Here is a 17,780-nt window from a genome sequence, read left to right on the forward strand (position 1 = left end):
TTATGCTCATCAAGGCTGATTAAAAATACAGAAAAAACTGTAATATTGTGAAATAGTATTTTAATTTAATATAACTGCTTTCTATGTGAATATATTTTAAAATTAAATTTATTTGTGCGAAACAAAGCTAAATTTCCAACATCATTACTCCAGTCTTCAGTGTCACATGATCCTTCAGAAAATCATACTAATATGTTGATTTATTATTAATGTTGAAAACAGTTGTGCTGCTTAATATTTTTTTGGAACCTGTAATATTTTTTTCAGGATTTTTTGATCAATAAAAGGTTAAAACGAACAGCATTTATTTAAAATAACAAGGTTTTCTAACATTTTTATTCTTTCTTTTTTGAAAGAAATTAATACTTTTATTCACCAAGGATGTGTTAAAATAATAAAAAGTGATAGCATATATTTACATTGTTAGAAAAGATTTATATTTTGAATAAATGCTGTTCTTATTCATCCAACATTGATTATTCTAATAATAAATCGGCATATAAGAATAATTTTGAAGGATCAAAATTCAGCTTTGCATCACAGAAATAAATTATATTTGAAAGTATATCAAAATAAAAACCATTATTTTATAATGTAATAACATTTTGCAATATTACAGTTTTTTTCTGTATTTTTGATCAAAGCCTTGATGAGCAGGATATTTCTTTAAAAAACACCAGAACAAGTCTTACTGATCTGGGGGAAAAAAAGAGACATTTTTGTAGTGTTGCACATGTAAATAGCATAAATCAGCCATGCCAATTAATTTACCACGGTATATCAACTGCCTCTCTTTAACATGTTTAAATCCATGCCACAGATTTTCCCTCAATCAGCGCAGATGATGTGAGAAAGCGTGTAGATTTTCTGTGTAGGCCAGGTTATTAGCGCTCATACTTTGGGTAGATCGGATTCACGGGTCTTATGGAATAACAGGATACGGATCAAAACAGGAATGTTTTCATGTGGCGAATGAAAGCACAGGAAGAAGCGGCTAATTAAGCTGCCGCTCGGTGCCCGAGGACACGCTGGAAACTCCTCACTCACGCTTCATATCACGATTTAACCTGTCAGAGATCATACTCACGTGGAACAGTTTACCAGTGCAAACTTGACCAGATTTTACACATGTAGTATTACTTTGGGTCTGCTTTTGAAAACATAAAATATATGTGGTTCATTTAAACTGTTATACGTGCCAAATTAGGCTTCGGTAGATTGTGTCTCTCAGTGTCTGGGTGCTAGAGAGATGTTACCGAAATATTACAAAAATAAAGACGAAATGTTTTGAGAATAAAGTCGAAATACTATAAAAATAGTCAAAATACTACGAGAGTAAAGTCAAAATATTATAAGAATAAAGTCAAAATATTTTGAAAATAAAGTCGAAATACTACGAGAATAAAGTCAAAATATTACGAGAATAAAGTCGAAATACTACGAGAATAAGGTCGAAATACTACGAGAATAAGGTCGAAATACTACGCGAATAAAGTGAAAATACTACGAGAATAAAGTCAAAATATTTTGAGAATAAAGTCGAAATATTTTGCGAATAAAGTAAAAATACTATGAGAATAAAGTCAAAATATTACGAGAATAAAGTCGAAATACTACGAGAATAAGGTCAAAATACTACGAGAATAAGGTCGAAATACTACGCGAATAAAGTGAAAATACTACGAGAATAAAGCCAAAATATTTTGAGAATAAAGTCGAAATATTTTGCGAATAAAGTCAAAATACTATGAGAATAAAGTCAAAATATTACGAGAATAAAGTCGAAATACTACGAGAATAAGGTCAAAATACTACGAGAATAAGGTCGAAATACTACGCGAATAAAGTGAAAATACTACGAGAATAAAGCCAAAATATTTTGAGAATAAAGTCGAAATATTTTGCGAATAAAGTCAAAATACTATGAGAATAAAGTCAAAATATTACGAGAATAAAGTCGAAATACTACGAGAATAAAGTCAAAATATTACGAGAATAAAGTCGAAATACTATGAGAATAAAGTCAAAATACTATGAGAATAAAGTCAAAATATTACGAGAATAAAGTCGAAATACTACAAGAATAAGGTCAAAATACTACGAGAATAAGGTCGAAATACTACGCGAATAAAGTGAAAATACTACGAGAATAAAGCCAAAATATTTTGAGAATAAAGTCGAAATATTTTGCGAATAAAGTCAAAATACTATGAGAATAAAGTCAAAATATTACGAGAATAAAGTCGAAATACTACGAGAATAAAGTCAAAATATTACGAGAATAAAGTCGAAATACTATGAGAATAAAGTCAAAATACTATGAGAATAAAGTCAAAATATTACGAGAATAAAGTCGAAATACTACAAGAATAAGGTCAAAATACTACGAGAATAAGGTCGAAATACTACGCGAATAAAGTGAAAATACTACGAGAATAAAGCCAAAATATTTTGAGAATAAAGTCGAAATATTTTGCGAATAAAGTCAAAATACTATGAGAATAAAGTCAAAATATTGCGAGAATAAAGTCGAAATACTACGAGAATAAAGTCAAAATATTACGAGAATAAAGTCGAAATACTATGAGAATAAGGTCGAAATACTACGAGAATAAGGTTGAAAAACTACGAGAATAAAGGCAAATTATTTTGAGAATAAAGCCGCAATACTACGAAAATAACGCTGCAATACTACGAGAATAAAGTCTAAATATTTTTAGAATAAAGCCGCAATACTTCGAAAATAAAGTCGAAATATTACAAGAATAAAGTTGAAATACTACGAGAATAAAGTTGAAAGAATAAATTCAAAATACTACGAGAATAAAGTCAAAATATTTAGAGAATAAAGTCAAAATATTTTGAGAATAAAGCAGCAATACTACGAGAATAAAGTCAAAATATTTTGAGAATAAAGTCAAAATACTGCGAGAATAAATTCGAAATATTTTGAGAATAAAGCCACAATACTTCGAGAATAAAGTCGAAATATTATAAGAATAAAGTTGAAATACTAAGAGAATAAAGTTGAAAGGATAAATTCAAAATACTACGAGAATAAAGTCGAAATACTTTGAGAATAAAGTCAAAATATTTAGAGAATAAAGCAGCAATACTACGAGAATAAAGTCTAAACACTTCGAGAATAAAGTCAAAATACTATGAGAATGAAGTCGAAATATTTTAGAGAATGAAGTCGAAATACTGCGATAATACAGTCAAAATACTATGAGAATAAAGTAGAAATACTACGGGAATAAAGTCAAAATATTTTGAGAATAAAGCCGCAATAATTCAAGAATAAAGTCAAAATATTTCGAGAATAAAGTCTAAACACTTCGAGAATAAAGTCAAAATACTATGAGAATAAAGTAGAAATACTACGGGAATAAAGTCAAAATATTACCAGAATGAAGACGAAATACTTGGAGAATTGTGTCAGTGATATTGTGTGGACGTGTCTCTCAGTGTCTGGATGCCAGCGAGACGTTATCGTCAGGCTACTGTAGTCGATCATTTCAGGAATGTGAAGTTATTACAGTAGATGACTGCGTTTCATTCTTTGTGTGTGGCTTACTTTAATCATCTGAGGTTATCTGAGGGAATCTATCCGAGGGTTTTGTCTCTCCGGTGTTGGATCGGCTCCCTTCGCCTGCGGGCTGGAAATAAACCAACAGCTCTGAGAACAAGGGATCAAGCTGTATTAACAAATATCCATTTATGTAGATGATAGAGGGATGATTGTTTAGCGCGTTCGAATGAACCGTCGAGTGATTAAGTGAAAGGGAAAGAAAGAGAGGATGAGGAGGAATACTTTTCTTACCTTTATCCCACCAACCGCTTTTAAATGAATAGTTCAATCAAATATTTTGTTCTGCCATGAATTACTTTCCTTATGTGGTTCCAAACCTGTATGCTGTTGTTTTTCTCTTCATCATGAGCTTATTAAGTTGAAAGAAAGAGGACAAAAAGCTCTAAAGAAGTGCACACTATCTATGTTTAGGCACATGTGAACTATATTAGTGATACATTTATGGTAGTTTTATGTCATTCTTTATTCTCAAAATGTTTAGACTTTATTTTCATAATTTTGATTTTTATTCTCGTAATTTTAATATTATTTGAAACATTTCGACTTTATTCTCAAAATATTTCGACTATATTCTCGTAATTTCAACTTTATTCTTGAAACATTTTGACTTTATTCTTAAAATATTTAGGCTTTATTTTCTGAATTCTACTTTATTCTCTAAACAGTTCAACTTTATTCTTAAAATATTTCGACCATATTCTCGCAATTTTGACTTAATTACAAGAATAAAGTTGAAATATTTTGAGAATAAAGTCAAAATATTTAAAGAATATTGACTTTGTTCTCAAAATGTTTCGACTTTATTCTCGAAATTTTTAAACTTTATTCTTATATTTTTTACTTTATTCTTAAAATATTTAGACTTTCTCGTAATTGAGTAAAAATTTTGATTTTTTTTTGTCAAAATTTTAGAATTTAGTTGAAATATTTTGAGAATATTAGCTTTATTCTTGTAATTTCAACTTTATTCTCGAAATATTTTGACTTTATTTTCATAATTAAGTCCAAATTTAGAGAATAAAGCCTAAATATTTTGAGAATAAAGTCAAAATGTTTTGAGAATAAAATCGAATTTACGAGAATAAATTCAAAATATTTTGAGAATAAAGTCGAAATTACGAGAATAAAGTCAAAATATTTCAAGAATAAAGTCAAAAAGTTATTATTCTTGTAATTTCGACTTTATTCTGGAAATATTTCAACTTTAATTCTCGTAATTTTGACTTTATTCTGGAAACATTTCGACTTTATTCTCGAAATTTTTAAACTTTATTCTTATTTTTACTTTATTCTTAAAATATTTAGACTTTCTCGTAATTGAGTAAAAATTTTGATTTTTTTTTTTGGTCAAAATTTTAGAATTTAGTTAAAGTATTTTGAGAATATTAACGTTATTCTTGTAGTTTCAACTTTATTCTCGAAATATTTTGACTTTATTTTCATAATTAAGTCCAAATTTGGAGAATAAAGCCAAAATGTTTTGAGAATAAAATCTAATTTACGAGAATAAATTCAAAATATTTTGAGAATAAAGTCGAAATTACGAGAATAAACTCAAAATATTTCTAGAATAAAGTTATTATTCTTGTAATTTCGACTTTATTCTAGAAATAATTATTCTCAAAATATTACAAATCTCTTCATTTTTGATTTTTCTCTTTTTAACGTGCCACTAAAGCGCCGTCGTATGTATCTTTGTCTTTTACCTTATTTTTTAAAATCTTTTTTGCATCAAATCCAAGTTTTTAATCGGATTCTCTCCATATCTGGTTGGTTTAGTTCACAGCTTATAACTCTTTAACAAACACATTTTAAATTACATATGGGGGGGGGGGGATACATGAGGGAAATACTTCTAGAACCAATGACGCTGAAAAAGTGAATGACACTAATGCAATCTATGCTTTTAAGCCTTTTTTGTTCTACTGAAAGATTTGTAAACTAAACTTTCAGTTTTAACCTAACGCTTTGTAACTTTACATAAAACTATTTTTAGTCAGAATTTGATTTTTTTTTCTCTTAGAATTACAGAATTATATTGGCTTCTTCGATTTTGTCAGTACTTGTTCTTCCAAATTCTCCCACACACATCAGCTATCATGAGTTTATACCCCGCCTCTTCCTGCTTTGCCCGGCCAATCAGCTGAAAGCAGACAGATAACACTAACGTTCACACACACACACTAACTTCTGTAAATCACATTACACTCTGCGCACAGCTAAACCCTCTCATTAACCCTGCAGATGAGACTAAACTCACACTTAACAAGTTTCTCAAGATTTCTTACACACCGAGCAAAACTCAGAACCAGTAATCTGAATGCTTTCGGTTCTTATAGAAAACACTGATGATTTCCGTTCACATACTCGGTTAAACCTTTTAGCTTTGTGTATGTGTGTGTAGCTAATGACGGGTCTGTGATTGTATTTCCTGTCTCTGGAGAGACCGTCTGCAGTCATGAGCTCTGTTATTAAACCCTCAAACACACAGTAGCACAGTCTCTGTCTAGCATTAACATGAGAACAATAACATAATTTCTAATTTATCTTTTGATTATAAAGGCAACTATATGACACTTGCAACATCAGTTGCATTTTACCAGTTGCATCAGACACTGCAAAAAAAGGCTTATCTTACTTACTTTTTGTCTGGTTTCTAGTCAAAATATCTACAAATTCTTCAAATTAAGATGCATTTACTAAATAAGCAAAATGACGTAAGATATTTAGTCTTGTTTCCAGAGGGAAAAAAAAACTTAATTAAGTGCAGTTTGCTTAAAATAATTACAATTGCCTGCCAGTGGGGTAAGTAAAATACTCCTTGATTTAAGAATAATTTACTTACTCCACTGGCAGATCTACTTGTTTCCATGGGGGGAATTTAATTAAGTGCATTTTGTTTAAAACAAGACTAACACTGCAAAAAATGATTTTCCTACTCAGATTTTTTTGTCTTGTTTTCATTCAAAATATCTAAAACTTCTTAAATCAAGAAGGATTTTCTAGACGGGTAAGATTGATTTTGTTTACAGAAAAAAAATGAGTAAAAATTAAGTGCGTTTTTGCTTGAAACAAGCAAATAATCTGCCAATGGGGTAAGAAAAATAATCTTGTTTTCTGTTTGAAATAATATTTTTTGCTTACCCCATTGGCAGATTATTTTGTTTGTTCTAAGCAAAAACTCACTTAATTTTGACTTTTTTTTTTTTGATAACACTGCAAAAAATGCTTTTCTTACTTATATTTTTTTTGTCTTTTTCCAGCCAAAATATCTAAAAAATTTTAAATCAAGGTGGCTTTTTTAGACAAGTAAAAATTTAGTTTTTCAGAAAAAACGAGTCAAAATTAATTGCAAAATAATCTGCCAGTGGGGTAAGAAAAATAATCTTGTTTTCTGTTTGGAATAGGATTTTTTTTTTTTTTTTTTTTTTGCTCAGCCCATTGCCATTATTTTGCATGTTCAATAATCAAAAACATACTTAATTTTGACTCGTTTTTTCTGAAAACAAAATAATTTTTACTCGTCTAGAAAATCCTTTTTGATTAAAGAATTTTTAAATATTTTGGCTGGAAACAAGGCAAAAAATCCAAGTAAGAAATGATTTTTTTGCAGTGAAGTATATCATGTAATTTTGATTATCTAGTAAATGCATCTTAATTTAAGAATTTTAGATATTTTGACTAAAAACAAGGACAAAAACACAAAATAAGATAAGCCTATGTTTCTTTTTTTGCATTGAACTATCAATCAGACAACAGAAGGCATGTAGTAGATTGCATGCAACAGGTTTTTCAGCAAAGTTTTGGTCGTGTTAATAAATTACAGTAGGTTTTTACTGTGCAAACTCACTGACATGATGCTAGAACATTGCTATGCAGTTGCTTTGGGTGTTTTCATGTGGCCTTTTGAATAAAGAGTTTCCTTCAATGTTCATCTACGGGATTTTTGTCACCTGTTTTATCATCTAGCATATGAAAATGGTGCGTCATATCTTCCAATAATTGTAATCATTCATGTCTAGAGCACAAACGCTTGTTTAAACGTTTAATTAGAGTTTGGTTTAGTTCAAATCACTAACCTTCAGTCTAATTTACAGTAGTGGCAATGCTAGACTTTGCAAGTCCTGCTAATTATAATCGCTCAATCACTTCACCTCAAGTAAATACACATACACGGTCATTGTCTGAAACGCAGCGGTATACTTTCCTGAGGCTCATACTGTGACCTTTGACCTTTGAACTCTCAGCAGTTGGGCAGGAAATAGACTTCGGTGAGTTATTGGTCATTGTTTGGGCAGAAATCCCTCCCAATCGCACAAGAAGTGCATATATCTTGACAAAGACAGTGGAAGGAAGTACTAGTATTTTTGTAGTATATGAACTCAGTTTTTCTTCTCTAAACTGATCTGAAGTTTTTAGGATTTTGTGGTTTATTGATAAATCATCACAGTAACCTGAAGTATTATATCATTTGTCGTCAGCGAAAATGTGCTGCATGTGTTTTGGTACAGACTTTTCTTTCAACTGGATGAATTTAAAGGTTGTATGTCATAGTTTGTCGATTTCTACTGATTCTATATGTGTCGTAGTCTCTTAAAATGGCTTAGGAATTTAGTAAGAAGTTATTGAATGTGCAGACTTTCACTTTAACACACACAGGGGTCAGAAGCTGTGCTGAATTGCATAATGACTGTGTCTTCAAATGTTTGATAGGATTGCCATCTGCTGGCTTGTGGGATTTCTACAACCCAACTAACGCTCTCTCTCTGTCTCGTTGTGTCTCTCAGGCTCGTCTGGCTATTCAGAGAGGTGCTGAGGCTGTCATCTTTGACATCACAGATGATCCTGGTGCTGCTCAAGAGGTTTGTGTCACTTATAATAATTTACCTCGGTAGCCATAATTTCTGGCAAAATCTTAGTAAATTAACTTGGGTTTTCTGTTAATCAATGTATTTTTTATTATTTATTTATTTATTATATTTTTATTCTGTTTTATGTGTTTTATTGTTATTTTTTGGAGACAGTTGCCAATAAATGCAACTTTAGTTTTAGCCATCACTTTAAATTTAGATTATAATAAATTAACATGAATCCAGTCTTTTTTTTAAATCTATTTTATTATTATTATTTATTGTATTTATTTGTGTTTTTATTTTATATATATATATATATATATATATATATATATATATATATATATATATACATATAATTACATTTTTTTGAAAGACACTTTCAGATAAAAGCAACTTATCCCAGCTTTATCACTCTAAATCTAAAAATGAAATTTAAATTTTAAATAAATTAACACAGGATCTCCTATAATCGGTTAATTGTTATTGTTTATTCATAATTTTTTTTCATTATTTATTTATTTATTTGTTTGAAAGACAGTTTCAAGAAAAAAAACAAAATTACTTCAAATCTGAATCAAAATAAATTAAAAAGGGGTCTTCGTCAATCTATTTATTTCTTAGATTTTATTGTATTTTTTATTAATAAAAATTTAATTTTTTAATTCATTTTTTGTTTGTTTTATTCTATTTTATTATTATTATTTATTGTATTTATTTGTGTTTTTATTATATATATATACATATAATTTAATTTTTTTGAAAGACACTTGTAAATAAAAGCAACTTATCACAGCTTTATCACTCTAAATCTAAAAATGAAATTTAATTTTTAAATAAATTAACACAGGATCTCCTATAATCGGTTTATTATTATTGTTTGTTCATAATTTCTTTTTCCATTATTTATTTATTTATTTATTTATTTGAAAGACAGTTTCAGGAAAAAAAGCAAGTTATCAATTTAAAAAATTACTCCAAATCTGAATCAGAATAAATTAAAAAGGGGTCTTCGTCAATCCATTTTTTTTTTATAATTTTATTTTTATTTATTTTTATTATCCATTATATCATATGGCCAGTGGCCAATAAAAGCAACTTATTGCAGTTTAAAAAATCCCCCTAGTAACTAAAGCATTTTGGCAGATTGTTACCGTGCTAAATTTGAAAACGTTAGTTCAAAATATATTCCATTCTATATATTCCATGTAATACTTTGTTCTAAACAAAGTTTTTGTTGTTTGTTTGTTTACACACAGCTGCGTGATTCAGGTTTATTGCCTCGTCCAGTGGTGCTGGTGAAATCATCAGACGCAGAAGAAATGATGGGACTCGTCAATAAAAATGAAGAAGCCATGGTGATCATAGACATCATGTTGGAGACACAAAAATGGGTGAGCAGTCGTATCCACATTGAATTGATGTCTTTTGCTGAAAATAATAATGTAAACAGTCCCATCGAAACATTAGAATCACAGCTTTCCTATGTTTTTGGGGCTGATCAATAGTTATAAAAATATGGTTAGCACTGTTAGTTTAACAGGAGCAATGTTGATCCATGATTAGTATGGTCCTTCTGGAGATGCTGGTTGATCAACAAAATCTTGGTGGTTATGCTAGAATAGATTCCAGTATTTAAAACCCAACATACATTGGTACACTTTCAGAAAAAAGGTAAAAAAGCTGTAATTGGGGAAGTTACCCTGTTGTATACCTTTGTACCTTATTTGCACCTTTACCAACCATCCCTGTCTTTTCAGAAGTGTTTGTTTCATTTGTGTTGGGTTAAAATCTATTAGTTGGTATTTTGAGGACAAACGAATGGCAGGACACTCAAGATTTGCTCTTCATATCTTGTGTACGCAGCCTCACTATGACGTTGGCATCCTGTTGACTGTGGCACTGGTTGTGTTGGCCATCATCATGATCTTTGCTCTACGCTTCCGCTGCAGGTCCAACAGAACCTGGGTAAGAAAACACAACACACATTATACCAGGGCTGGCCAACATTGGTCCTGTAGAGCCACAGTCCAACAGAGTCTGATATAAGCCTGTAGCTTTCTAGTAAGCCTTAGACCTTGATTTGCTTGTTCAGTTGTGTTTGATTAGGTTTGGATCGAAACTCTGCAGAACTGTGGCTCTCCAAGAGCAAAGTTGGCCAGCCGTCATTATACCAATGCAGTCTGTTTACACTTTTAGTCTTGATTGTAGCATGCCCATTGCATCATTGTACTCCTCTCCACTTTTTCCCAGGACTCTGTGCACCAGCAGACCATGCGTGCCATCAGCAGGTTGGAAACGCGCACTTACAGCTCTCAGGGTTGCTCTGGTTCCCAGCGCTCTCGCGGGCCTCTAGGGTCAAACAGCAGCTCCAATTCCAGTCCAGTCTGTGCCATCTGTCTTGAGGAATTCATGGAAGGCCAGGTAGGAGGCAAAAAGAATGAAAAACCATTATATGATTTTAAAGAGGGGCTAGAGAAACCATCAAACACAGACCGGAAAAGGACCACTTTTATTTTGATGCACACCAGTGCCACATTTAATATTACATTTTCTGTCTCTCTGGCAGGAATTGAGAATCATCTCCTGTGCTCATGAGTTCCATAAGGAGTGTGTCGACCCCTGGCTCCTACAACACCGCACCTGCCCACTATGCATGCACAACATCATGGGTAAACTGCCTCAGGGTACATATACATTTTTCCAATAATATTATTGTTGAGCTTCCAAGGAAGCGCTGCATTGAAATTCCTCTCCTTTCTTTATTGAAAATGATATTTTAAAGAATGTTTATTTGTCAGTGTTGCTTGGACCCCCAGTGTTCTTCAAAAATGTATTTTGATGTTCTAAGAATGAAGGTCATATAGGTTTGGTAAGACCTGAAGCAGGATTTCATTTGTTCAGAAATAAAGCCTGAACATACAGTAAGGTTTTGTATGTTTGCCCACTGACAAAGAAATTATCAGTCTATAATTTTAATGGTAGGTTTATTTGAACAGTGAGAGACATAATAACAAAAACAAATAGAAAAACAACGTCCTTCACGGTGTAGTTTGTTACCAATTGTTTTATTGGTGACTATGGTCCGCTGATTCCTCACCGTTCTCATGATCATTGAAACTCCCCAAGGTGAGATCTTGCATGGAGCCCCAGACTGAGGGAGATTGACAGTTATTTTGTATTTCTTTCATTTGCCAATAATCGCAGCAACTGTTGTCACCTTCTCACCAAGCTGCTTGGCGATGTTCTTGTAGCCCATTCCAGCCTTGTGTAGGTCTACAACCTTGTCCCTGACATCCTTGGACAGCTCTTTGGTCTTGGCCATGGTGGGGAGTTTGAAATCTGATTGATTGATTTTTTTTCTGTGGACAGGTGTCTTTTATACAGGTAACAAGCAGAGATTAAGGGCACTCCCTTTAGGAGAGTGCTCTAATCTCAGCTTGTTACCTGTATAAAAGACACCTGGGAGCCAGAAATCTTGCTGATTGATAGGGGATCAAATACTTATTTCATTTATTAAAATGCAAATCAATTAATATCTTTTTTAAATGCATTTTTCTGGATTTTTTGGTTGTTATTCCGTCTCTCACTGTTCAAATAAACCTACCATTAAAATTATAGACTAATATTTTCTTTGTCAGTGGGCAAACGTACAAAATCAGCAGGGGATCAAATCATTTTCCCCTTACTGAACAATGCAACTCTAGTTCCTGATTTTCAGTAGCAATTTTATGCTTTTATTAAAAAAACAATGTTTTCAAATTAAATACACCATCTATTCTCCATCAGGTTCAGATCTGGCATCCCGTCAGCCCCAAAGGAGTCGAATGGCACCCCCTCCACCAGAGCACAGTCAAGCCTTCCTCCTTCCCCATCACTACTCAAACCAACACCCTTATCCCCAGCACCATGTGCCCTTTTCCCTGCGGCCTCATTACCCCCGTAACCCCTCTGGACCTTTACCCCAGTTGGGCCACTATGGCAACTCTCCCCCTCTTCACCCACGGACTCTCCGTTGCTTTCCCAGCAGACCGCTGGGTGCTAGCTGCGCGTACCACTTGGCTCCGGATGTCCATCACGGACGTCCACACAGGACAGGCGGGCACGGGTGTCGGACCGGGGGGCATCACTATGCGGCCCCCAGAAGGTCGTGCCACCGGTGTCCCGGAGGACCTTTGCGGAATACTTCGGGTTCTCGGATGCATCATGTGGTGTCACCCGCAAACCATCCAACTCATCATCACCTGCCACGTGGAGGAGGCTCGCACAGTCGACAAGACGACGGCAGCTGCTCGGGAGGGAGTTACCATACGGAGCGGAGCGGTTATCTTGCAGACGGACCAGCTAGCGATTCCAGCTCGGGATCGTGCCATGGCTCGTCCAGCGACTCTGTGTTGAACTGTACGGATGTCAGTCTGCAGGGTGTCTACGGCAGCTGGTCCACCTTTCGTAGCTCACTCAGTAGCGATTACGACCCGTTTGTCTATTGCGGACCGGGCAAAGCTCCACGCAGAGGGAGCATGGAGGCCACGCAAAGGCCTCGTTCCCTGGACTCGGTGGTGAACCGAACCGGGGGTGGAAGTGGTGGTGATGCCGGTGCCATTTGCCCTGAAGAACAGCAGCAGCAGGTGGCTGTGTTCAGTCACGTTCACTATCATAGGCATAGACACCACTATTACGAGGACGGGGAACTCAGTCAAGGGCCCGGCCGAGGCTCTGACGAGGATCAAGGGGCCTCGTCCTCAGCCACGGCAGCGGCCGGCCCTTGTCTCGTAACTAAAGACAAAGACCCCCCCGGGTGTCAGGTACAGCACCAGTCTTGCCACTGCCCCAAAACAGACCTCAGTTCAATGAGGGTTGAGGATAGAGACCCAGACCCTGTTTCCTCTTCAGGTGCCTCCGTGATCCTTCCCTCCCCTCCTTTAACCTCTCCGTCCCCTCCCTGTTGCCACAAAGGCCCAGGGTGGACGACCAGTCGGAAAGCAGCTGGCTGTCCATTGGAAGCGCCTTCGCCGGTTGTGCACTTCCATCAAAGCTTGGACCTTCAGGATGATTGTAGCATTCATATCCACTACGGACAGGGAGCGGGAAGCTACTGCTGCGCACCTCCACCAGACATGGCCCCCACGCTGCTGCCGGTACCCCTGATCTTGGACTCGACGGGTATGACCGACTGGCCGTGCTGTAGCGGGGCACATGTGGTGTGGCAGAAGCAGGTGCAGCAGGCCCATTCGGAGCCTCAGCTCCTGGGACCCACTTCTGGAATGGACAGACCTCTGTGTATGGCCCATCATGGCCCAGGGGACGAACTTCCCATGGACCTCTGTCTGTACTGCCAAAGTCTACACAATAGTCAGGGTGAGTATGTCTGACTGTAGTGCTTTACTCTAAGAGTCCTAAGAGTTGCATTTTTGCACTTACTGTTCCATCGGCCAGCAGTCAATGAGTTATTGGTTAAATGCCTGAAATAAGGTCTGTGGTTACCACAGGATATTTTCACATTGTATTCTACTACATAAAATACACCGGTAATACCACACCCATGGTTTTCTAAGCTTTTACACGCCTTTTAAAAGGTGGTTTGGTTGCTAACAGGTTGCTAATCATGTTTTTTTCCTCTCTGTAGGGTCAGAGGAAGAGTCTGGTGTTTGAGAAAACACTTCATCCAAAACTCCTCACGCTGCTACACGAGCCGAAATGGACAAAACTCTTCGGTGATCTCTCGCTGTCTCTTTTCACTTACATGTTGAGTCTTCCGGATAATTCCAAACATCTTCTACAATATCAAACTGCATTACCCAGAATCTCCAGACCTCAGAATTTCGCTCCTACAAAAAAATTCAACAGTCATTGATGATTAGATTTTCCAAAGTACTCTTCAATAGTAACTCGCTGTTACTAGCATCTTTTTTAACGTCCAGAACAATTCTTGGTACTGTCAAGGTACTTTACCCAATACGGTCCAAATGTGACTTTTAATAGAAAAACAAGTGTTAATTCAGGCATTTATCAAAGGATCTGAAAGATGCGCATGAGATCTTGATTGAAATCTCGGTTTAAAACAGGATTCAGTTGGTATCTCCTCTTATAAACAAGTCTGAGAATTCATTGGGGATCTTCATGAAAGCCCTTAAAGATATAAGCATGTCTTTTCAAATTCCATCCGTTTTTACTCTATGCAAGTACGTAGATGCTTCTATCTGCACAAGCTTGGTTGTTGTGTTCTGAAATGTGTCTGAACCCATTCATAACGCAACGTTAGCACAATCTGTCTTGTTCTACAGTCATTTTTTTCTCTTTCAGGTTAACTACTATCATGGCAGAATCCTGTTTACAACAGCTACCTGATTAATAACATATAATATGAAGGTATCATTATACCTTGAAGACTGAGATACTAAGCATGTAGAGCTTGCAACGCATCAGCTGTGCATTTGCGTACTTGCATAAAGTTTCATAAAGTTAGGTCACCATGCCTACTGGTTAATTTTTAACTATCTAGTCATTGCGATGCTACCCGCCTCTTCCATTTTATTTCTAGCGTGTTGGGCTACGTTCAAGCATCTGGCCTGGTTTTCCAGCACTACCTCAGATAACCAATCAGAAAAGTCCTGTTAGCGAGACGGTACTTCAAAGGTACTTGTGCGTTGGCCTCTCGTTACCTCTGACAGATATTAACTCGGAGGAGCGATAGGGAGCTTTACTTTATATCATCTGTCCTTGGAAAGGAGCGTTTCATTGAGGTTTCAGGTCTCGGTTTTGTTAATTCAAAAATGGCAGCTGTTATTTACAAATGTTTGTGTCTTCATTTATTAATTTTGCTTGTCAAAACTGAATGAATTGACTGAATATATTTGGGGAAAGTTGTGAAGATTTTTTTTGTTTTGTTTTGTTTATTATTTTGGTCTTGTTAAGCCTGCAATGTGTTCAGGCTGAGAAGGACTACATTTCCCAGAATGCTTAGCTTTCACCTCTGTGACTCTCATATTCCCTTAAAGGGACACGACATTTCATTGAAACCAACCAGCATACAAGCTTACCAAAAGTGCCTCTGTAACCCATGAAATGAACACTTCATGAAGTTTATGCATACGTTGATGTAGCCTGATGTCATGTTCATGGCAATACCAGCCGACACACAAAACTTGAGTTGACTCGATGCGTATTGCCTGCAAGTGTAGTTATCTTTACTCTGTTACCCACAAATCTCTGTTGTCATATATCATAAAATCCAACCTTTAAAGGAATGGTCCAGGTTCAAAACAAGTTGAAACGTGTGACATGCTTTCTTTGATGCAGATTTGAACCTGAGACATTCCTTTAAGTAAAGAAAAGGAAACACTGGATATCTTGCCATGACAAACACCTGAATGTTTTTTTTATTTTTCGTCAGTAAATGGTCAAGTTGGTCAAAGGTCTAGATCCTTTGAACCACAAACACCTCCCATGAGTCTTTTTGGCATGTTGATTTGCATTGAAATGAGGCTGAATCCCAAATGACAAAATACTGTAAATCCCAGTATAGGGTTTTCTCATACAGGGTTCCCACACCTTATGACCAATGCCTTTTCCAGTTGCTTTTGATTATTGTAAAGATTTTTAAAATCATTTTATAGAGATTACACTCAGAAAGAGCCATTTACAATCTATTGAATATTTTAGAGCCATGCATGATAGGAAAAAAAATATTTTGACTAGAAATGTTTTTAATAGCTTCTCCAGACCTGGAACTATTTTTTTAACTGACCTTGTATTTTCAATACTTTGTGTGGGAACCCTGGTAATTTCAGATGCATCGTTTGTTCACTTTTTCGTCAGCCAAAGATAAGAATTGTATGTAATTTTACTAATCGAATCTTCATGATTTTTTTTTTTTTTTAACTCAAGATAGTATGTAAACGCAGCTATTGCCAACAGCTACCACAGATTACGGAAGATTTGCTTTTTGCACTTCCATGTTGGCATCCGTTTCATTCAGATTCACACGTAAAACTTTTGGCTTTGTCTAGAGAGGATGCAAACAGCACTTTGCCTTGGGAAAAACAAAATCTTCATGTAATTTAGGAAAGGAAGGCAAAGCAAAACAATCAAAGCACTATGTAGCTACTAGTTCTAAGTCAATCAATGAAACAGTGAGGATGATTTGATTTTCTCTACCGTTGGTCCTTTGTGTTGGTCATCAGTTATGTCTGTATTGTTCATATGCTCTCTTTTCCACAGAGAATCAGTAAAAACTGCCTTTTTTAATAGAGCTAAATCCCTTCAGAAATCAGGGGATATGCCAGTATATGTTCAATATTTTGTGTAAAAAAAAGAAAGACAAAACAGTTATAAGATAAAGTGTTGTATTTTATATATAATAGAACATTTCAATATGGTAATGTCGCTAATATATTTATTTACTAATATATTTATCCATTTTTTGTCCAGGTCTGAGAAAAATTTTTAAAAATGTTATTTTCTCACTTTTGGAATGATATTCTTTATGAAACGTACAGCTGCCATCATAGATGTATAAACCTGGCATCATTCCGATTATATACAAATAAATTATTTTGAAATAAAAATACAGAGAATGTGGTCTTCATTTTATTTTATTTAATATAGAATTATGTATGTGTGTGTGTGTACGTGAAGTAATGATGAAAATCAAGGTCCCTGCTTGATAAACTTTTTAATTAACAATTTAATTGTTTTTTGTTATTATTATTTATTAGGTTTATTATAATTGTATACTGTAAAAAACTATTTGTTGAATCAACTTAAAATAATTTGTTTCCTGGCTGCCTTATAATTTTAAGTTCAGTCAACTCAAAGTTTAGTCAGCTTAAAATGTTAAGTTGTACTAAGTGACAACTTAGATATTTGAGTTGATTCAACTTAAAAATTTGAAGGCAGTCAGGTAACTTATCAAGCTTTTAAGTTGAACAATCCAATGTTTTAAGTTAACTCAAATATATAAGTTGTCTCTTCGTACAACTTAAAATTTCAGGTTGACCAAACTTATTTGAGCTGACTTTTTAAGGCAAAAAAAAATTAATTTTAAGGCAGCAGGGTAACAAATAATTTTAAGTTTACTCAACAAATTGTTTTTTTTTTACAGTGTAGGAATTTTTATTATTATTCAGACCAGAATCAAAAATGTAACATCGTTGGTATCCTTGGGTCAAAACGAAGAAACTTTGACAGTTTAGCTCTACAAAGTCCATTTTTTTCCGCAAAATTGAGGTATGACCAAAACCTACTTTTGCAAAGTAGTACTAGGTTTTTCACCTGATCAGAACCAAAACAAGTGCAGAATTATTTTCTGGACAATGAATATCAATAATTATCAA

At 34.6% G+C, this 17,780-nt stretch overlaps 1 protein-coding gene across 1 annotated transcript in view; it reads left to right on the forward strand.

Moving 5' to 3' along the window:
* Nucleotides 1-16,973, forward strand: part of rnf43 (ring finger protein 43) — a 184,300-nt gene extending 167,327 nt beyond the window's left edge. The window contains exons 3-9 of the mRNA XM_073841340.1: nucleotides 8,380-8,454; nucleotides 9,705-9,839; nucleotides 10,312-10,413; nucleotides 10,699-10,869; nucleotides 11,015-11,132; nucleotides 12,235-13,803; nucleotides 14,072-16,973. Of these exons, the coding sequence (XP_073697441.1) occupies nucleotides 8,380-8,454; nucleotides 9,705-9,839; nucleotides 10,312-10,413; nucleotides 10,699-10,869; nucleotides 11,015-11,132; nucleotides 12,235-13,803; nucleotides 14,072-14,097 (2,196 nt within the window). The 3' untranslated portion in view covers nucleotides 14,098-16,973. The remainder of the gene's footprint in view (nucleotides 1-8,379; nucleotides 8,455-9,704; nucleotides 9,840-10,311; nucleotides 10,414-10,698; nucleotides 10,870-11,014; nucleotides 11,133-12,234; nucleotides 13,804-14,071) is intronic.
* The last annotated feature ends 807 nt before the right edge of the window (nucleotides 16,974-17,780 follow it).

The sequence above is a fragment of the Garra rufa genome, chromosome 5 (assembly GCF_049309525.1).
Source record: "Garra rufa chromosome 5, GarRuf1.0, whole genome shotgun sequence".
Taxonomy (NCBI): Eukaryota; Metazoa; Chordata; class Actinopteri; order Cypriniformes; family Cyprinidae; genus Garra; species Garra rufa.